This window comes from Arachis hypogaea, chromosome 3 (genome assembly GCF_003086295.3).
Source record: "Arachis hypogaea cultivar Tifrunner chromosome 3, arahy.Tifrunner.gnm2.J5K5, whole genome shotgun sequence".
NCBI lineage: Eukaryota > Viridiplantae > Streptophyta > Magnoliopsida > Fabales > Fabaceae > Arachis > Arachis hypogaea.
The window spans coordinates 136,621,125-136,643,641 of record NC_092038.1 but is presented as its reverse complement, the minus strand read 5'-3'; the positions used below and the strand labels follow the sequence as shown (position 1 = coordinate 136,643,641).

Sequence of the window (22,517 nt, the reverse complement as noted above, 5' to 3'; positions counted from 1 at the left end):
TAAAGTTTTTCATTTTTTAAAGTTTGATTATCATGTTAGTCTTTATAGTTTTACCAAACTTTTAATTAGGTCTTTATACATTTTTCTTTTCAATTGAGTTCTTATACTGTTTTTAGTTTTATAATTAATATATTTTTATATAAAAAATATTAAAATTAACAAAATATTTTTTTAAAAAAAATATGTGGTTAAAGATCTAGTTAGATTTTTTTATTGTTATTCAATTAAATTTAATATTTTTTATACTAAGATAGACCTAATACAAAGCAGTATAAAAGTTAATTGAAAATAAAAAATATAAAGATCTAATTAAAAATTTGATAAAATTATAAAAATTAATAGAATAATTAAATATTTTTTAAAAAATAAATGATCATTTGTATTGAAGGATATTTTAAACTTTAATGAATTATATTTTTTTTAAATTAGGAAAAAAATTTAAATTTAAAATCTCTAAGCGAGGAAAAAAGTTATGCCATTTGAACTATATTTTGTTGACAATTTTAACAAATTACTTACGAAAAAATAAAATTGAACTTATATAAATAAATTTAATTCGATAGAACTACTCAAATAAAACTCTATTGATTCTGAATTTTTATCTTAACCTATTTTAACCTTAGATATCCAACCACAATTTTAATCTCACCCCCTCTTTCCTCTAATTTCTAACCACTTACCACCGACTATTATCTTCTCACTTAGGATTTGTTTGGATGTAAAATGGAAAATAGATGGAAAGAAAATGGATGGAAAGAAAATGAGAGAAAAAAAATAAAAAGAAAAGTTAATTTTTTTTTGTATTGTTTGAATGAGGAGAAAATAAAAGGAAAGAAAGTAGAAAGAAATTTTTCTCTTGTTTGGATGGAAAGAAAAATAAGAAGAGAGAAAATCATACCTAAATGAAATTACATTAATACCCTTATTTATATTATATAAAAATTATAATATATTAATATAACATAAAGGGTAAATTTATAATATTATACTTACAAATTTTCTTCGGTTTTCTTCGCATAAGTGAAGTGAAAACTTAAACATGGGTCCCACGTCAATTTTTTTCCTTTCCATCCAATTTCCTTTCACATCCAATCAAAGAAAAAATAAGTTTTTCATTCATTTTCATTCTCTCTATTTTCTTTCGTTTAGTTTTCTTTTATTCCAAACACAATGTTAAAGACATAGCCTAAAAAATTTTTTTTTGTGGGTTATTATTTTTTTTTTGCTAATACTGAAGAAGGAATTATTATTATTTTTTTTTTGGTTGATAAATTACGCAACTCCTAATTTTAGGTATTACACACACTCACACACACCACATCCACACATGTAAGATATCTCCTTTTTTTTTTTGTTAAGTTTGCATTAGATGAGACTCGAATCCGAGACTTCTTAGTAAAAAGGAAAGACATATGCCATCTGAACTAAAATTCATTGATAAAAAGAAATTATTAGAGGGACAAGATTCACTGCTGGACCATCTAATTGGGATAGGCCCAATTCTATTCACACTAAATAAGATAATAAAACAAATTGCAAGCCCAATAGGAACTATTCAATTTCCAGGAGGCAAATAAAATGGGCTTACCAAAAATCCTTCTAAGTGGATCACAAGCAACACCAGCCACTATCTTAGGTGGCCAAAATTCACAATTGAATCCACAGGAAAACATTAAAGTGTGTGTTTGGTTTGTGTATTCATTTTCAGTGTTTTATGTTTTTTAAATTTTATAAAGAAAAAAAGTGAAAATACTAAAAATTCAAAAAATAAAAAGCACTAAAAATAAAAATAGACAATAAAAATACAAACTAAATGTATCCTGAATAAGCTGAATTTTTCAAAAATCATCACCAAACGTAGCATTTGATTCATGTCCGTATATATGAATCAGACATACAACAATACATGTACATTATTTGTTTTGAGGTACAAATCCAAGAGGGACATGACTTACACATAATTAGTAATTAGTAATTACTCACAAAGAATATGAATTTTTTATATTTAGATAAAAAGATTTAGGACAAAAATTTACCAATTTATGTATTTAGTTGTATTTTTTTGGGCATTAAAATTCAAACACGAAAACAAAATTTACAATATTTTTCATGGTCGTACCAACTAAAAAATAACTTATAGTAGTGAGAGACTTAAATCTTATCTTCTTCATTTTATTGTTTTTTTTTTTAATATTTGTTCCTCAATGTTCTTATGCATCAACATTTTTTTGGAAAATAGACTTCTAAGTTTGATTCTTTTTCTTCTTTGGCAATTTTTGGAGGGATAAAATTTTTGAATTTGTCAAAAATAGAAACTCTCAAAGAGTAATAGTACAAAAATAAAAATAAAAAATAAAAAGTGAGATAATCCATTGAAGAATACGAAATATGGAAACAAACACATCACATTGTGGATATATGTGTAGTTATGTTCATCTTAAATTTATGCTTCTATTTTTTTTTTGGTGACTAATTTGTGCTTCTATTTGAAAACGCCATAGCCATGTTAACATTTAAAAAAAAAAAATGTGAAAAGAAAGAGATTACAATAGAATTATTATAAGAAAAGAAAAGAAAAGAAAAGAAAAGAAAAAGAGTTAGAGTAGATTCCCCCACTAAGCAAGTAACAAGTCACACAAGAGGGGAAATAGAATAGAAGAGACTTCCAGTAACACAAGCCTCCCACGCATTTTGCTTCGTTGTTCCGTGTGCTCTCCGAAACCTCGTTCCGCTGCAGAATCTTACTCTGCTCTTTTCACTATGGGTAAGTACCAATCCCTTCCCTTCTTTCCGATTAACCGCGCACCGTTCTTCTTAATCTGTTTTAGATCTGCATGCTCTCAGCTTCCGGTAGCTATTATCGTTAATTCAAACGATCGCCAAGGAATCGATATGCCTTTACTTCGACTGCTTTTGCTTGCGATGTTCCAATTTGCAAGTTCCTATTCTGCCTGCTATCATCTTAACTTGTCTGCTTCGCACAGATATCATGTTTTCAGCGTTGTGTTCCTTTGTTTCGCAGCTAGTTTTATAGACTGGTTGTGGCAATAGTTGAATTTATGTAAGCTGAGTTGCATGTTATGGCGGCGATCTTTATTTGGATAGATAGTCGCTTAGGTTATAATTTATATTATTTTAATTCCATTAAAAAAAAAGAGAGTTTAGTTTTCGAAGGATTATTGCTTTTCCTGCATCGCATAAAAAACTCTACTCTGGGGTTTTAAGAAACTTAGGAAATTTGTGTCTGTTCTGTTTCAATCGTAGATATCGAGGAAGACATCCGTTCTTTGCAGCTTGACTCAGCAGGTAACCCAAAGGCCTGTTGATTTCTGTGTTTTTTTTTTTTTTTTTTTTTTGGGTCTTTTTCTACTTCTTTTTATTTTTTTGATCTTTCTATCCATTCTTGACTGTGTTATAGCAGAAGACAATAATGGGGTGGTAATTCCAGATGATGTAAAGCCAGAAGAAGTTGATAAATCTGAAAAGATTGAAGAAATTGAGAAATCTAATGAGATGGATGAAGGTTGGTAGTAACTAGTAAGGAAATGGTTGATTCGGTGTTTCCCTGTGCCTTCTTTTTTGTTTTATCTTTTTGGAGGAAATAAATCTCGTTAATGTCAAAACTCTATCATCATTGAACTTAAAGCTTCGTTGCTTTGCTGTCCTTTCTTAGTTTTAGTTTTAGTTTTGCATTTTTGTTTCCTTTTTTATTTTTTTGTTCTTTTTCTGTTTGGCTTTCATTTGCACACTATACTTTCAACTATCATACCAGTTAACACGTTTTTTTTTTGAGATCTTTTCCTAACGTGCATGTATTAATGCTCCATATAATAGCACCTTTTGGTTCCCAGTCAATACAGTCGATTGTCAACTTTATTTGTTCAGAAAAATTGTTTTAGTCAGAAAGCTATCATCAACAGCTATAACAATGCCCTAAAAGATAATATAAAAATGTGAGAACACGAGTTTTACTTTTTGTTCCCCTTATGCGAGTCTTTTTGTTTAGAATCTGATGTTACTACTTAGTATTTTGTAGGTTATAAATGCTCATTTGGTCTTGAGTGAATTATGATAGAAAATGCAAATGGAGTGCACAGATTGTCCACAGTTAGGTTTTGTTAACTAGACGTGTTGTGCTTATTTGTTCTGTTAGAACCAGAGGAGCCTGCTTGCGTATTATTGTTGTTGAGAAGTATATGTTTGTAGAATGTAAAAACAGATTGCATCCAATTTCACTTGTCCTCCCTTTAACTTTAATTACTTGCACGCCATCACTTGTCATTCAATAATAATGAATAATTTTGTATCTTCTTGATATAATGTTGTACTCGTTTCTTAGGACATTGAACGATACATTACCTATGTTTCTTTTTGGTTGTTTTATTGTGGTTGCTGCTATGTCACCACATTTGTGTTATATTTGATAGTATAAATTAATGATGAAGAGCATTATATGAGGAATTTTACTTTTGTTGTACCTTGCCCCCTTTATTCCTTTGGTTTCAGATCCAAAGCAGGAGGTTCAGGCACAGCCTAGCCAGGCTGAGCCAACAGGTAATTGGGAAATGAATTTACTTTTCAAGTATGTGATTATGTTTTATATTGATCTTTTGAAGTAAGACTGCTCATTGCCAATGAAGATATAAATATCCATCTCATTGCCAATGAAGATATAAACATCCTTTTCTATGGCTTTGATTTGTAGTGAGAAATAGAGAAATTCCTCCTGTACAAGATCAACAAGATGAGCTTGACAACCAAAAAAGGCACTTGAATGTTGTATTCATTGGCCATGTTGGTAAGCTGATGAGTTCCTCACTGTTCCTTTATCAATATATAAGTTACTGGGTTTACTTTGAGCCTGCCTTGTTCAATTGTTGTTCATCTGCATTAGATTAGATGACTGTTCAACTGCTTGTAGTTTTTAAAGATCATTGAAGTATAGATGTTCATCCTACTAATGGATTAATGAAGAAATTATGCTCACTGCTTCTTTTTCACTGGCTTATAAAGTCTAGAAGAATGCCCATGGGACTCGGGTGGCCTTATTCATTATTCAGGATGAACACAGGGTTCATTGGCTTTTGTATTATTATGGGGTTAAAGATGGCCTTTTTACATCAGCATTCCATGTTTATACAGAATATTTAAATGAATTTTTTTTACTACTATTATTATTGTTGTTGTAAAATTACTGCTGTTCTAGCTGTAATTTGTTCTTGTATTTCTTCTTCCAGATGCTGGTAAGTCAACAACCGGAGGCCAGATACTTTTCCTCAGTGGTCAGGTTGATGAAAGGACTATACAGAAATATGAGAAAGAAGCTAAAGATAAAAGTCGAGAAAGCTGGTTAGCCCATTTACTTTGTTTTGTTAATTGAAGGTGACCTGTGTGCCCTTGTTGCTCTACTGCTTTAACACGACAACATAATATAGGTGCAAATAAGTATCAAACAAGTTCATAAATAGGTATGCAGTCCTGTAGTATGTGCAAAGTCATGGGAATAGAACATGCACTTCAGCTCCACCAATTATGTCCATTTGGATTTTTAACTTGGACTTGTGAATAGCTATGGGATCCTTTTACTTATATTCTTATAATTGTGTCACACTGTTGTGTAATGTGCTGTTTGAGATTTACACTGTTAGTGTGATTATTTTATTTTCCCTTTTGAATGCTTTATCTCTTTGGAACTGCAAAACTGTAAATATTATTGAAACCTCTCGCTCTGCCTCTTTATCTCTATCTTTCAATGACAAATGTGGCATGCTGATTTATGTATTTTCTCAAGTCTGTTTTTTGTTATACACTTGTTAGTTGTCAGTTACATGAGAAATTCTTTTACTTTTCGAAATTCAGCATGTGAACCTTCCCAATTATTTTGTTTTTAGTGTTTCTAACTATATGTCTTTAGTTGAATCATGGACACTAGCTATATAATTGTAAGGGATTTTTGGGTGCTCATGTCTTTAATCTACATCGAGGTTAATAATTTGGAACTTGTTTGGTAGGTATATGGCTTATATAATGGACACAAATGAGGAGGAGAGAGTGAAGGTATGGATAATTTTATAATTTATTTGTTTTTTCCCCTTTCATTTTTTTTGGTTAGCTTAGAACTAGGGGTGTCCATGGATCGGATCGTATCTGCAGATCCGCAGTAAATATCCGCATCCGATCCGAAAATTGCGGATACGATCCTATCCGCAAATTGATCCGATCCGATCCGATCCGATCCGCACCCTTTGCGGATCGGATCGCGGATATCTGCTCTACATCCGCGTATCCGATCCGCACTATAATAATTATATATATATATATATATATATATGTTTGGTATTATATTTACTTGTTTGTATGTTTTAGTTAGTAATTATTATTCATATATTGTATTATTTTATTTTTGTTATTTAGAGAGAGTTTGATTAAAAATATTTTAGGAATAAATAAGTTTAAAAGTATAAAAAAAATATTTTTATCGAATTCTTTTACATAGAAATATGATTAAAAAGAGAAGGTTTAATTATGCGGATATATCCGATATCCGATCCGATCCGATGAAAATTGTGCGGATCGGATCGAATTTTCGGCCATATCCGATCCGATCCGATCCGCGGACACCCCTACTTAGAACTCATAATAAGGGTAAAGTTGTAAATTTGTAATAATTGCAGGGAAAAACAGTTGAAGTTGGAAGAGCTCATTTTGAGACAGAGTCAACACGGTTTACTATTTTGGATGCACCTGTGAGTATCTATATTGCTGGAAAATTATCCTCAGATCTATTTTCCATGTTCTTATATCTTTATAATTATATGGTCATTTAAAAAAAAACTGGTTTTGTTGGAAGATATATCTTAAGTTCCATTGTTATTGCAGGGTCACAAAAGCTATGTTCCTAACATGATTAGTGGTGCATCTCAAGCCGATGTTGGAGTGTTGGTTAGTTGATCTATAATGCCACACTTTGTTTCTTGATCTTCTATCAGATGCTACTTGACGGGTATATATTTATATGTGCCTTTCTGTGACACTCTCAATAATCAGGTAATTTCTGCTCGAAAGGGAGAATTTGAAACTGGATACGAGAGAGGTGGACAAACTCGTGAACATGTCCAGCTTGCAAAAACATTGGGTGTGACTAAGCTGCTTGTTGTTGTAAATAAAATGGATGATCCAACTGTGAATTGGGCAAAAGAAAGGTTCTCTCTCTCTCTCTCTCTCTCTCTCTCTCTCTCTCTCTCTCTCTCTCTCTCGTGCGTGCTTTATACCTTGATTCACCTTTCTATCTGATATTAATGGGATTCCTTGTTGCTGGTGTGCTTCTAGGTATGATGAGATTGAGTCAAAGATGATTCCATTTTTGAGACAATCAGGGTACAATGTGAAGAAAGGTATTTGCCTTTGATTTGTCTGAGGAATATTTGCTTGTCATTCTAATTAATTAATATGTTTTTAGTTTTTGGGTTGTGGATGTATTTGTGTGGGCCAGAGTGGCCATGTGAGTGGACTATTTTGCTTCAACATAGAGAACATTATTAATTTTGAAGCATGATGCGAGTGACATTCCGGTTATCATATTTCAACCAAAAAAAGGGCAAGAGAAACACTAACCAGCACTAGCAGTAAAGTAAGCCTAGTCCCACATAGTGGGTTGGTTTTTTATTACATAGATCAAATGAATATTATGGGTCATATCCATGTTTATACCATTTTTTAATTTGAATATTTGAAATCTTTTTATGATTTCCCCTATAATTTGTCTCCTACCACATTATCTTCATTTAATTCACTCCTAACTGGAGCCTCTAAATGTCTTATCAACACGTTTGTCGCATTTCTTGAAAATTTCTTATTCTCAATTTGAGTGGTGAATGTTATTTGTCTTGTTCAATGCTGATGAAGTTTGGGACACTAAGGAGGCTGAAATGCTGGTAGTTTCTTTGGCAAAGTGCTTTATAGGTTTGGAATCTTGGGCATGTTCTTAAGGTTGTGTAGTTCATAGAATGTTTTTTCATTCCTGGATATGGATTGTATAATTCGGCATGTTCTTAGGTGCTTGAATGTATTTTCATTCCTGATCAATCATGGTATTTTTGAAGTTATTTAGTAACTATTATATCATCTTTCCAGATGTCATGTTTTTGCCAATATCTGGGCTGATTGGCACCAACTTGCAAACAAGAGTGGATAAAAGCATTTGCTCATGGTGGGATGGCCCTTGCTTATTTGAAGCGCTTGATGCTGTTGAAGTTCCTCTACGAGATCCCAATGGTCCTTTCAGGTAATATGTTTCTGAGAACATTTTTTATCTATTCCCCCTTCTAAATCCCTTTGTAGGTTCCTAATTTTATTTTAAATTTTCAGCTTTAGTAAAAATTTTACTTTTGACTTGTGTAGGATGCCTATACTTGATAAATTCAAAGACATGGGAACTGTCGTTATGGGGAAAGTGGAATTTGGCAGTGTCCGAGAGGGAGATTCCTTGTTGGTCATGCCTAATAAGGTGATTTAAATATACTATGCTGTGTTTGGTTGCTGTCTCAATTTAATAGAGACATAGACATAAATACACAAGAGTACATTGACATTTTATATTTTGTTTGGTAAGTTAGACAGAACAGAACACACGATTTATAATTATAGTAAAATGTCAATTTTATCCTCATTATTTCAACACCACCACTATTTTTACATTTCTCAGTTTTCTTTTAGAATTATCAAAAATCACCAACATCTTCAAACCAAATATAAAAGCAACAAAACCCAAATCCAAACTAAATTTAATATGTAAAATTGACAAAAAAAAAGTTCAATCTCATCCCAAATGAAAAATAGTAGGAAGGCAAAGGAAACAAGAAATCATGGTTTACTGTCACACTCTCCAATCTCCATGCATCAATTTCTATTTCACTCCAGAATCATCAATTTTTATTTTTACACAAATCCAAATCAAATTCAATCTCATCTGAAATGAAAAAAATACAAAGATTCAATTTTATAATAAAAAATAAAAATAAAAAATTCAAACAGATGTAAAAGTGAATCAAGTAATGGAGACGACATTGGAGGGGAAAGGAAGGATGAGATGCAAACGAGACAGATTGAAGGAAGGAAGAGACAATGAAGACGCAGAGAGGGGGAGGAGAGGCAGAACCATAGATCTGTGGTCGTTCCTTGGCGCTAAATCAGTAGTTGTTCCCATTCGTTGCCAAGATCTTGAAGAGGAACGAGAAGAAAAGTTGTACAAACCTTGGAGAAGACGAACAGCCAGAGATTGGAAGGTGGCGGTCCTCGAAGCCTGAAGATGAAAAAAGACTGGAGAGGACATTAGGTAGAAAATGAAAGGAGTATGGTTGGGATTATCAAAAGACCGAGGGAGAAGATTATACAAAAGTTCAGTGTCTTTTTTTTTTTTTTTTTCCTCATCGTTTTTGAAGACACGAAATACATGTCATTTATGGGTAGAGTTGTGTGTTAGCTGTGTCTTTCATAATTTTGTGTCTCACCAAACAAACACCATACACATAGCACTGTGTCTATGTCTTGATGGACATGTTCACTAGAACAAACCCTACCTTAAGGTGTTGTGAGCTTTATCTTTCTGTCGTTTTTTGTTTAATCTCTTTATTTTAATATATATATATATATATATATATTTTAGTTTTTTGCCGAAAGCAAAATGTGATATTGGTGCAATAATTTGCAGGATCAAGTTAAAGTTGTTGCTGTATTCATTGATGAAAATCGGGTTAGGCGTGCAGGACCCGGTGAAAATTTACGGATTAGGTTATCGGGTGTTGAAGAGGAGGATATATTATCTGGGTTTGTCCTGTCTAGTGTTGGTAAGGTTTCCTCCATTGCCCGACACCAAAATTTGCTGAAGGATTTTGCTGGACTTCGAAAGTTGTGCTGTTCTTATTATCTAGAGGGAGAATTTTACTTGAAGAAAAGGCGGAGTTAAAAAACTATAGCTACATAAACTGTTTTAGATCAATGTGGAAAACAAGTTTTTTGTGACTTGACTGATCCCTTATTTCATAGGTTAGAGTAAGACAATTGATGTCACAATTAATATACTATTGCTTTGCTTTTTCAGTTAGAATCATGTGAACCATAGAATACTGATTCATGAAATATTCTTTAGTTGTGCTGGGTTTTAGAAATTATGTGAATTTACGATAATGGTTGAAGAATGGTGATAGAACAACCTTTCCCAACTGCGTGTGTGCCATTTCTAGACAATTAATGTGGGGTCCATTTTTTCCCCCCCAATTAATGTTGTAGTGTCTTCATGTGGCTAGTTGGTTACACATTTCCTGTATGATGTTCTTATGTTGTTTTGCGTTTCTGTTCCTGTTGCAGCAAATCCAGTACCAACTGTTATTGAGTTTGTTGCTCAGCTGCAAATCCTTGAATTGCTGGACAATGTATGTACGGTCTTTCCCTCTGCATTTGCTCGTTAGATTGTTTTAAATTCTTTTATTTATCCCTTCATATTAATTAGTCAGGGACATTAAAATCTATCTAAAATCTGTAGGCTATTTTTACTGCTGGGTACAAGGCTGTATTGCATATACACTCTGTTGTTGAAGAATGTGAAATTGTTGAGCTGTTACAGCAAATAGATCCAAAGACAAAGAAACCAATGAAAAAGAAAGTGCTATTTGTGAAGAATGGTGCTGTTGTTGTGTGCCGTGTTCAGGTGCATTTTGTTGTTTTAAGTATTTGGAAGTAATTTCTTTTGATTTTATGTTGTCCTTCTATGTTAGGCTTCCAGAGATATGAAAGGTTATACTTCAGCATGGTTTCATAGAATTCCTGTGTCTCAAATCCAAGAGGAAACCAATTGCTGATGCTTGTTTGAATATTTTTTTTTTCCAAATATTAATGCATTTCAGTTTCATTTTTTGGAAAATGTTCTTACAGGTTACTAACACGATATGTGTTGAGAAGTTTTCTGATTTTCCGCAACTAGGGAGATTCACTCTTCGCAGTGAAGGTAAGAATTAAGTAATGATGTTTGTTTCTTCTTGGAAGTGTGATGATACTATATGCAGAAGCCTTATGGTTTATGCTGTGCTGCAGGAAAAACTGTCGCGGTGGGAAAAGTCACTGGTGTGTGAATTTCTAACAATTTTGTCTAGAGGTAAAGAATAATCAATTCGTAATTGCTTCTTGCTTTTGATGATTGCAGGACTTGCATATATGTGACTTGATTTTCATGAACTTTTGCATTTAGTTTAGCTTAGCTGGAATGGATAGGACCTTTACACACTGTTCATTCTTTACAAAAATAGTCCTCTGTGGAAATTTGACTGGGAAACTGGTTTTCAGAACTGAAATATAAAATATTTGGCATTATGCAATCCAAGATGTGTATGATTATTGACAGAGAGAAAATGATTAAATTTGTGGCACTATGTTTCAATGTCAAATGTGTACAGAACTACAGATCATCTTGGAGTTCTACGGTGTGTTTATGTGCTAAAGAATGTTTTCACGAGACCAACAAATCAATTTTGCAACTGGGTCACTCACTTGCATGTGGACTGCAGAAAAGATTCAGTTGTCATTTGCTTATAGTCTGTTACTTCTTAGAAAACCTGCTGAGATACTTGTGTTCTAAGAGCGGTTTATGTGAACAGGATGGGATTCTTGCACAGATAAGTAGATTTGCAGCGTTGAGGCTTTGTCGACATCATCGAGTTACAAATATATTTATTTAAAATAGTTACTTTTCCTTCCACCAGAGGCAGATATTTATAGACACGCTGCTACCATGTACTTGTAAGTTGTATGATGCCTAGAAAGGCCTTGCTTGGCTGGTTCAGTATCTTTCCGGTGGTTTTGGATCAATCCACCTTAGTTCGTAGCAGCAGAATCATATGATTCTCATATTTTGACACAATTAAACAAATCTCCAATCCACAGTTGACCAGTATATTTATTTTTATGTTATGTGATTTTACTCTATGGTGTATTCTCTTGTGAAATTTTTATGATGAATTTTCAAGTGGGTTACCACCGTCTATAGTGGTTAATGGAGTCTTCTTGATCGCATCTGTGAAGTGAATATTTTTTAGCTGCCAAAATTGTTCGAGGGGATTGCTCATAATTCTCATTATAAGTATGCTGAATTGGGTTTTGAGAAGCAAATATTTGGAAATTAATGAGACATAAATATTAAATGTGTTTTTTGTCAAATTGACTCAATTTGGACTACATAGTTTTGGTTGAGTTTGATGTGTGAAATTAGTCAAATTACACATTAAATTTCAAACTAAGATAACCTCATTTGTAGGTACGGTTTTGACTGCCTAAATTCTTATTGCGAGTACAGTTATAAGTTGAAGAAACTGAAAAAGCAAATACAAAGTGACACTAAGCCGAGGAAATGTGGTATTGCTATTAGAGGCTGTTGTTTCTTTCTTTCTTTTTTGTGTCACGAATTCCAGCGGCTAACAATGATAATTATTAATTAATAATGATAATAAATATTTGAGGACCACATAAGAAGAGAAATGGAATAATGCATCTGCTTAGCCCGAAACAATATCAAAATATTTTTATTTTCTATTTTAATGGCCATGATGAGCTTGCAAACAGCACCATCTCATGTGTTGTGGATTAAATCCTTCCCAAGTTGGTGTCCATTGATAAGATCCCATAAAGCATCAAAGCTCTCAGCACAATCTAAAAACAAGAATGCCACTCCTCACAGACTCGGAGGAACGAACTATCAGTGTCACTACCGTGTTAAATTTCGCAGAGAAAGAACGAGAACCAGAGCGACCCTTGATGACACTGAAAGAGAACAACTTTCCTCAACCCCACTTCTTGTTGAGGATGACAAACCCAGCAAGGTATACTTTTTCCTTGCCTTCTTTTCAGTTCGGTTTGATTCTTTTAGAATAGTCAAGATGATGAATTTTGAATCCTTAGGGTAGCTTTTCAGGCAATGATTCTTGCCCTGCTTCGAGTTTCCTTGGTGTTTTGATTTGAATTTGATATGCTTTATTTATTTATTTTCATGTCTGCTTAGGAAGTAGAGGAAAGTGTGGAAGTGCTAAAAGATGCAGCTAAGACTAGAAAGGTAGCAGCAGAGAAGGTTCTGTCTGCACTTTCTGTCATTGAGAAAGCGAAAATTGATCCTTCTGGCTTTCTTGAAACCCTGGGTGGCAATGAATCTCCTGGGAGGACATGGATGCTAATTTTCACCGCTGAGGTGAACATATTTCTATCACTTTTTTGTTTGCTCGTTCTTCTTTGGCTATAATTCTGTTTCTCCCTTTGCATGCTTGTGCTTGGCAATTTATACTTACCATACTTTTGTGCGGCGTTTTAGAAACAATTGAAGGGGGGTCGATATTTTCCTCTCACAGCTGTTCAGAGGTTTGATGCTGCTGTAAGTCTCACTTTGTATTATCTATCTATTTTTCACCTGATGCTAGCACCACATTTTCGTCTATGAGAAGCTTTCAATGTTCTTTGTTATTTTGTGCTACTTATTGATAAAGCAAGAAACATCAGAAGAATGTTATTGATAACTGATAAGTGCATCTTTGGGCATGAGGGATAAGCTGTTTCTCTGTACATTGATTGTCAGTTCATATTGTAGTTAGTTTTTCATTGCCTTTGATAATACTGGTTTATATCCAATATCAAACACGTCGTATTTTCTGTATAAACGTTTAGAAGAATAATTGAGTCAAGCATTGCAGTATTGCACCATCTGGAGGGGAAGGGATAAATGGTCCACTTCGGGTGAAGACGATCTTTAATTGCCTCCATCCTAGTTGGGGCTACTTCAACTTAAATTATAAAGTAAGATTGATTAGTCAGTTTTTTAAGGGCAAGAGAGAACTGTTAAATAAAACTTGACTATGAATGTTGTGTCAAAGCAGTTAATAATAGCTCATATGTAGGGAGTGAGGACACATTATATCAAGTATCCATTTCATTCACATAAGACCCTTCTGCAGTTCTGCATCTTAGTTAACAGTTTTTCTGGAATGTCTATTTCACTCACATCTGTTATTGATTCGCTTTATCCCTTCTCATTCAAGCAAACTCGTATTACAATTATTACTGTTACTTGTTAATCTAATTATTTGTAGTTGTATATTTCAATCATCAACTTTTGGCTATAATATCTTCAGAGAAAGTTCAGCAGGTTTTGTGATTGTTTGTTTCTAAACTAGTATTGTGAAATGTTAGGCAAAGAGGATTGAAAATGGTGTATACCTTGGACCGATTGGACAATTAACATTCGAAGGACGGCTTTCATGGAAAAAGAGAATACTGGCTTTTATTTTTGAGAACCTTAGAATAAAAGTTGGACCCTTGGGACCTTTACAGATCAACCTAGGGAAAAAGGAAGACAGGGAACCAAGTACTAAGGATCCTTTCTTCATCTGGTTTTATATTGATGACGAAATAGCTGTTGCCCGTGGCCGAGGTGGAGGAACTGCATTTTGGTGTCGCTGTAAACGTGTGTACACTTGAATCTTCCAAGTTTCTTCCCCTCTGTGTAGATAAATTTAAGGTTCAGTGAAACTTATTTATACTTATGCTGTGTATATACTTGTTCACATAAAACTCATGATACATAAATTGCCACTTGTGTAAGAAAACACAGTTTTTATTGGTTGACTTGTTTAATTCGCTTGCTTTTTTTTTTCTTCTCATTTTTTTCAGGCATCATGTTTATATACCCTGCCCTTAACAACACATTTCTCATTGGGTTGATGCAATTATTGTAACTTCATAATTCGTGCAAACATTAAAATATTATGTCAATAATAAAAGCATAGATAAAATAATCTCATGTAAGTAACTTCTCAACATTCTGTATTGCCACAACCACGTATGTATACAAAAGGTTTTTGTAAAAAAGGTATGCTTTTGCACTTTTGTCTGATCCAACCAAAGTAATAACAAACATGAACTGAGAAAGAAGCAGAAAAGAAAAGAAAAGAAAATGTAATATATTCCTCTATCCATGAAATATCTGACACGGCATAGACATATACACAGTGCTATGTTCATATTTAAATCTGCACAAACGAATCATTATCACTTTAGAAGCATGATATCTGGATTTCTCATGGTTTTAAGCCACATGTCAGCCACAATTCGGGAGGAAATAGTCCGTAACAGGTCTTGCCCCTTTTGCAATGCTTGCTTCCCTTTCTTTGCTGCCTTTCCAAAGCCATATGAGACCAACCATTGCATTGCAGTTAGCCTCTGTCTCTCATTGTCCCATGAATTCCTGTTTGTGCCACTCCTCACCTTGAAGCCTCCCACATGCATGCTGCTTAATTTGAACTACTTCTCTTCCTCCCCTTCCTTCTCCTCCGCCTGTGTTGCATGAACAACTACTAACATAGGCCCTCCAACTGCTTCATAGCGTCTCAGCGGATCCCTCAATTGGATAACCAGCATCAGTGTGGCCTTTTCTGCTTCATTCTCAGAACTAGCATTATCTTTGATCCAATCCTCAAGTGAAGAAGCAGAAGCCTAACATCTTTTCATGCTAATAAGTACCACATTAATGGTTCTGATTACATGGTGAAAGGTACTTGAAGCCTTGTCCAAAATCCAGAGTTGTTTTATCCTCTTGCCCAGCTAGACGTGGAAATTGGGGGCGAAGAAGTGGCCAGCTGCAACGATGACATCCATCATCATGCAGAGTTAAGATTGAAAATCACTTTGCCTACGATAGACAGCAGATCACCTGAGTAGTAAGGTGCGGTATTGCATCCAAACGGGAGCACAGGAAAGGAGGGGAAGGTGGAGGTAGAGGGCAAAGAAAATATATTGCCATAAGGAATGTTGAAATTGGTGTAATTCAAATTAAACCCATTAAATTAGCATAGTGCATGCTGAACCATACCTAGAGTGTGCATAACGTCGATGAAGGCTAAACTTTTTAGGCCCGAAATTAAATGAACACCTTGTAATTTCTCGAATCTAGATATTATACTGTTCTCTATTTAATCTACCATTGATCACAATGATTTTAAAATTCCCTAAAAGATTCCCTACATGCTTTTGGAAAATTTGAGGTGAGGTGGAAATTACAGACAACTGGAAAACAATTGACATCACCAGAAGTTTGTAGATTTTCTAAGATAATTGCAATGAGCTATGTTTCAGTTGTCATCGTAGATAAAAAATAATCCATTTTCCTCAAGAGCACAAAATTTTGAAGTTACAAAACAGAGAACAACTTGTTACTACTAGGAAAGGACAGCCATGATATCTGAGACCCTCAATGCAATGTAGTCCGAACCATCTTTTCCCTTGAAGTCGTTCCCAGCATATTTGGAGTACAACACTGTGTTCCCAGGATTAACAGACAACGGTTTCCTGTTACCTTCCTCATCAAGAGGCCCTGGGCCCACCGCAATCACCTAACAACATTCAACACATTACAACAGATTTTGTTCAGTCAAAATTATTGTTTAACACACTAAATAAGGGGCCAATGAAAAAAATCTCTGTTTGCTTTTTGTTTTTTTTAGTGTCATCTCTATATTCAAGATTTTCTTAATAAATTATACTCATTTTCAGGGTACCAAACAGGCCTCAAAGCAATCGTATTCATTAGAGTTATTGGGTAAAGTATACTACCTTTACAAAGAAGAGAGTAATTAAAAAAACTTACCGTTCCGATCGAAGGTTTCTCCTTGGTTGCTTCGGTAAGCAACAAACCACCTGCAGTTTTGTCCTCTGCTTGTGCAACCTGCAGTCAGAAATGAACCAATAGAAAGGTTTAGATATTGTTATAACTATCAGGTGCCTTACAAGGCTACACTTTTGGATAATAAATGTCAATCCAAAGTATAAACAATAAGGATTGCAGAAATACAAAATATATATGATTGTCAAATGATCAAATCCTGCTCTCTAACTAAGATAGGATCAAACCTGTATTAAGACTCTATCATTCAACGGTTTAAGATCCTTGATCTCTTCGGTCTCGAGGATACCAACAATGTCATCGTCCTTCAGTATAAGATGCTTTGCCCCATTGAACTCCACCTCAGTACCAGCATACTTCGAATACACAACTTGTGCACCAGTCTGTACAAAGGAAAGCATCAAATAAGTTAAGATTGGCAAGAAAATCACACTGCCTCGAAAAAGAATAGAAAAGAAAAAGATAAATAACTAAAAAGCTAATTGATTCTAAGAGATCAGCTATACCTGCACACTAATCTCTATTTTGCTCTTCCCAACAGATTTCCCCTCTCCAACAGCAACAACTTCACCACCCTGTGGCTTTGTTTGAGCAGTTGAAGGAAGTAGAATTCCTCCGTCCGTCTTCTCTTCTGCTTCCTTAATTTTAACCAGTACTCTGTCGCCAAGAGGCCTAATAGCAGTGTACTGCAAGAGAAACACTCACTCAGGGACATTACAGGAATGGGTTACAAAACCCATACATTGAGTACTCCAAAATTTTGTAATAAAAATCTCCAGGCTTACATATCAATAATTATCCGACAATCATGTAGTAATTTGGTAGAATAATCCAACTTCAATTGACAACAGCGGAAAAGAAATAAGACATTAAGTGAAAAAAAAAAAAAAAACTACAAACTTTAATCCTGACCAGAATACCTAAAATAAAAAAATGCTGGTCCCTGAAGCTGTTTTGATTCAGGACTATTTGCATTCTTCAACAAGCTTTGTACTATACTTATGTATTTTAAGCAAATAAATTGTGCTCGCACTGCATATACTAAGTCAAACCCTGAAAAACAAGTGTTTAATTCCATCTTCTAATCTTCTAAAATGCTACTGACAATATCAAACTTCTACAATATTCCCAACATACACAGTAATTAAACAAAAACTATTGCACAATTATAGTACTGTTTTAACCGAATTACAACAAATTTCTCTATCCTAATAATAATTATAAACAGAAACTTTGAAGTAAAAAATGAACCTTTGGAGCAACAACAGTTGCGGCTTTCACAACCAAACCCCGGAAGGACCTTTGAGTGAGGGTTCCAATTCTGACGACGGAGGGGAACTGAACTGCCGAAGGTCGAAGCCCTTCGAACGACGACACGTTCCTCGAGGAAATTGAGGATGCTGTTAGCTGAGCTGTCGCCATTGCACTGCAGAGCAAAACAGATTTGATAAGAAATTGATGAGGTTATTATTATTATTATTATCATTATCCAATTCACAATTACCTTCGTGGAAGAAGGAAGAGTGAGTGCGAGAGTGCGAAGGCAGTGAATGAAAAGATGATAAAAACCCTAAGACGATTAGGATTAGGAGAGAGGGAGGTTGGTTGGGTTTTATCTGATATAAAAGATGCTTCTAGATTGAACCAGCATATGTGCTCTATGTCCCGCTCGAGAGTGGATAGCGAGTAGTTAGTTTTTTTTTTTTTTTTTGTCCTGGGCCTAAAGCCACTAAAAGGAACCCGGTTTGGAAAATCCGCCCCGTTTTCACAACACAAGCTGGATCCCTGCAACTAACGGATGAAGAGCCATGGTGACCTCCAATGCATGGTTCAGTGAAACTTATTTATACTTATGCTGTATATATACTTGTTCACATAAAACTCATGATACATAAATTGCCACTTGTGTAAGAAAACACAGTCTTTATTGGTTGACTTATTTAATTCGCTTGCTTTTTTTTCTTTTCAATTTTTTCAGGCAACATGTTTATATACCCTGCCCTTAACAACACAATTCTCATTGTGTTAATGCAATTATTGTAACTTCATAATTCGTGCAAACATTAAAATATTATATCAATAAAGCATAGATAAAATAATCTCATGTAAGTAACTTCTCAACATTCTGTATTGCCACAACCACGTATGTATACAAAAGGTTTTTGTAAAAAAGGTATGCTTTTGCACTTATGTCTGATCCAACCAAAGTAATAACAAACATGAACTGAGAAAGAAGCAGAAAAGAAAAGAAAATGTAATATATCCCTCTATCAATGAAATATTTGACATGGCATAGACATATACACAGTGCTTATGCTCATACTTAAATCTGCACAAACGAATCATCATCACTTTAGAAGCTTGATATCTGGATTTCTCATGGTTTTAAGCCACATGTCAGCCACAATTCGGGAGGAAATAGTCCATAACAGGTCTTGCCCCTTTTGCAATGCTTGCTTCCCTTTCTTTGCTGCCTTTCCAAAGCCATATGAGACCAACCATTGCATTGCAGTTAGCCTCTGTCTCTCACTGTCCCATGAATTCTTTTTTGTGCCACTCCTCACCTTGAAGCCTCCCACATGCATGCTACTTAATTTGAACTTCTTCTCCTCCTCCTCTTCCTTCTCCTCCGCCTGTGTTGCATGAACAACTACTAACATAGGCCCTCCAACTGCTTCATAGCGTCTCAGCGGATCCCTCAATTGGACAACCAACATCAGTGTGGCCTTTTCTGCTTCACTCTCAGAACTTGCATTATCTTTGATCCAATCCTCAAGTGAAGAAGCAGAAGCCAAAATCTCTTTCCCACTCTCAATGTCCCCTTTCTTTGAGCTGAGTGCAGAAACTTCAAACGGAGCTTCTTCCTCAGCCATTTCTGCTTGAATTTTCAATGCTTCCACTGCCATTGATTCAATCTTCTGCATTGCAAAAGCCAGAAGTTTCTCTGCACTGACCGGATCTTCATCCACATTCCAAATGCCACTCGAAATTCGTTCTTTTCTTCCTGAGCTCATAGCATTTGCCATACTTTTCACGGAAGAAACTATGCGAGCGGCGCTTGAACTGGCTCCTTCCTTGCTCCTGCCATGTATGATGGCAGAAGCAATGCCTTCAAAAGCCACCTGTTCTGCAGTTTTGCCCCTAAGTTCATCTATGGGCATCAATGACAAAATTTGAGAGCTGAGTTCATCAAGACCAATACCAGCCAGTTTTTGAAACAACTCAAAGCCAGTCACGCTTTGATGTGATTCCAACACAAAGGGCTTTGACATCTGCATTGCTAGCTTTGGGGTATCTTTCCTCTCCACAGCCATATCTAATGGATTCATGGAAGCTAAGTAGCCTCCATCTCTGGTTTGAACTACACAGCCCAAACCCTTTCCAAGGTCAGGCAGATACACCTTGGATTCAGCATCTGCAGAAGAAGATTCCTTCTGTCCTTCAAGTTGTAATGGTGGAATTTCAGGTTGATTGAATGAGTATCCTTTGAAGTCTTGATCCTCAAGCAGCTGAAGAAACTCCATCGTCACAGTTTCTTCGTCTGCATCTAGCCTTTGCGATTGTGTCTCGTCCTCTAATTTCATATACTTATCATCTTCTCCCATCATCGACTCAAGAGCTTTTATCTGCTGGGCAATTGAATCAAGCTCACTCAATCTAGTGAGATGCAGATGATCATGGACTATTTCCTTGACAACTTCACCTGGAGGAGTTGATTTGACTGGTAAAGGTTTCTCAGATTCCCCTCCATCTTCTTCCTTCTCTTGAACCTCAACACCTTTGTCAACAACCTCGAAATCAGGAAGATCGAAATCCTCCACCTTTTCAGGTTTCGGGTTTGGGTCATCAAGATTCAAATCATCCATTCCTTGAATATCTGCCTGCCTTCGTGCATCATTTTTGCTTGTCATTCTGGGACTAGGCATGCTGAAGGACGTCTTGGATTGTTTGCGAGCAAAAGATGAGAAATTTCTCAACTTGCTGGAGCTGGAGCTGGTCTTGGAATTTGAATTTGAATTTGGATTCTCGAGTTGATTATATATATCGAGTCCACCATCTTTCTGCATGATCTGGAATCCCAGTTTGAGAACAAGTTCTCCTCCCTTTGCCTTTCCAGACAAGCTGAAGCTTGTGTCCCATTGGCGAACTCGTGTTCCTTCATGGTTTTTCTCAATGGATTCTTTGATGAGCTCGCTCAAATCCACCGAGCTTCTTCCAAAATCAAGCTCTTTAGCATCAACTGCGAAAAGGTATATCAAAAAGGGGCGTGGCTCAAACTTAACCTGCTTTGCAGCTCCACCAGCTTGGGTGGCATAAACATGGCACCTGATGAAAAGAGTCTCTTCGAAATCTGCAGCTCCTTGTGTAACACGTGATGGCATGGTCTTAACAGCACCGTCCTTTGTCTCTTTCTTTCTAACACACACAGAGAGCCTAAGGCCATTCATGGAAGAAGGAAGGCCTTGTGCTGCAACCACTTCAACGGAGAATAAACAGCTTAGTTTCTGCATTCCAATATGAGACAAAGCCCGGATAGGCTTCCAGCTCCAAATCCCTTTCTTGTCACCGTCACCGGACGACTCATCTAGCTTTCTGGTTTCTCCCGGTGACTGAGTAGTTGGTGGTGCCTTGGCATCTTCAAGCTTCGGCCTTGATCGCCATGGGGACAAGGACAGGCGGCGTGATCGAGGTTTTGCATTGACTTTGACATCTTCTTCTTGGGCAGATGGAACAGAAGGAGATGAAGTTCGTGGCAGGACAAGGGAAGCTGTTCTTCGAGTTGTGTGTGATTTGTAGAGGGAGTCACTGAGGGCCTCTAGTTCTTCAAGGAAAGCATTGGCAGAAGAGGAATCAGCAGCCATGGAATGCAAGGAATGAATGCTGCTGGTTTGGAGAAAGAGGAAGATAAGAGGATGAATGTGGGATGTTGGTGGTGCTTTGTGAACCAAGAAAATGGATGTGTGGAGGATAGAAGATGAATGGTGGCATTGCTGGGTAAGACAACTCTGAAAACGGATATTGGATTAGACAAACTGGTCCCACAGAATTTAATGTTAGCCTAACCTTTCTTGTTTGATAGCCACTGAAATTTCCATTTTTGTTTTTACCAATAATTGGTCGCAAGTCAGGATGTCTGTTCTGTTAAAGCCATAATCATTGATGGGTGTTTGTGTGCATCTTTTCATCAAAGCTAGCCAGTAAGTCTATGGACAATCTTCATTTTATGTTTCTACCAACTAAACATTCATTTTATTTTACGTTGTCAAGGAATAACCACTGGAACTGTAAGCTAGTGGAAAAGGAAATTATATTTTACTTTCTCACGATTCGGGACTTTTGTTTGGAGTCTTGAAGTCTTTTTTTTTTTATTACCTTTGACAAATTTTTAATAATAAAAAAAAATATTAAAAAAATTAAAAAAATATATTTTTAAAAAATTATAATTTATTTTTTTTAAAAAGTTATTTTATTAAAAGTATTTTTACATAATAAATAAGTAAAAAATATTTTTATATTATTATATCTAAACATAATTAATAAATTAAAAAAATCACTAAACTTATTTCTAAAAAATCCACCCAAACAAATCCTCAAACTATGCAACTATATCCTGAATATTAAAGTTCTGATGCTTATTATTCCATTAAAAAAAACACTATAAAGTGAAGTAGATTATCGAAACACAAAAAATATATCTAGAGTTTAGCATTTAAAAAAATAAAAATTCATTTGATTTGTGTTTTTATTTTTATTTTTATTTTAAATTTTTTATAAAATTTTAGAGATAACAATACAAAGTGATTCTAAG

General features: G+C 35.1%; 4 protein-coding genes across 15 annotated transcripts; 2 read left to right on the top strand and 2 right to left on the bottom strand.

Moving 5' to 3' along the window:
- Positions 1-2,424: 2,424 nt before the first annotated feature.
- Positions 2,425-11,976, top strand: LOC112734246 (uncharacterized). 12 transcript variants are annotated; one of them, XM_072228333.1, is made up of 19 exons: positions 2,425-2,764; positions 3,265-3,306; positions 3,422-3,523; positions 4,507-4,554; positions 4,706-4,798; positions 5,238-5,349; positions 6,012-6,057; positions 6,675-6,746; positions 6,880-6,942; positions 7,048-7,202; positions 7,330-7,394; positions 8,134-8,284; positions 8,401-8,506; positions 9,710-9,845; positions 10,366-10,430; positions 10,541-10,705; positions 10,930-11,002; positions 11,089-11,149; positions 11,649-11,976. In XM_072228333.1, the coding sequence occupies exons 1-18, from the start codon at positions 2,761-2,763 to the stop codon at positions 11,124-11,126; spliced, it is 1,536 nt and encodes a 511-aa protein (XP_072084434.1). In that variant the 5' UTR covers positions 2,425-2,760; the 3' UTR covers positions 11,127-11,149; positions 11,649-11,976. The 12 variants fall into 12 exon arrangements, 8 of the variants coding, with proteins under 8 accessions (XP_072084434.1, XP_029147624.1, XP_025639277.1 ...); XM_029291791.2 differs by having other exon boundaries at positions 11,448-11,976; XM_025783492.3 differs by having other exon boundaries at positions 3,419-3,523.
- Positions 11,977-12,124: 148 nt separating this feature from the next.
- On the top strand, positions 12,125-14,664 carry LOC112734247 (uncharacterized). Its single transcript, XM_025783493.3, has 4 exons — positions 12,125-12,866; positions 13,046-13,228; positions 13,349-13,408; positions 14,221-14,664. Exons 1-4 carry the CDS (start codon positions 12,585-12,587, stop codon positions 14,506-14,508), a joined length of 813 nt encoding a protein of 270 aa, XP_025639278.1. The 5' UTR covers positions 12,125-12,584; the 3' UTR covers positions 14,509-14,664.
- Positions 14,665-16,103: 1,439 nt separating this feature from the next.
- Positions 16,104-18,543, bottom strand: LOC112734249 (20 kDa chaperonin, chloroplastic). Its single transcript, XM_025783494.3, has 6 exons — positions 18,213-18,543; positions 17,960-18,134; positions 17,215-17,394; positions 16,936-17,091; positions 16,673-16,750; positions 16,104-16,418 (listed from the first exon to the last, which is right to left on the bottom strand). Exons 2-6 carry the CDS (start codon positions 18,128-18,130, stop codon positions 16,245-16,247), a joined length of 759 nt encoding a protein of 252 aa, XP_025639279.1. The 5' UTR covers positions 18,131-18,134; positions 18,213-18,543; the 3' UTR covers positions 16,104-16,244.
- Positions 18,544-18,814: 271 nt separating this feature from the next.
- On the bottom strand, positions 18,815-21,769 carry LOC112734245 (protein PLASTID MOVEMENT IMPAIRED 1). The gene has a single exon (XM_025783490.3). The coding sequence runs from the start codon at positions 21,568-21,570 to the stop codon at positions 19,057-19,059; it is 2,514 nt and encodes an 837-aa protein (XP_025639275.1). The 5' UTR covers positions 21,571-21,769; the 3' UTR covers positions 18,815-19,056.
- Positions 21,770-22,517: the final 748 nt, after the last annotated feature.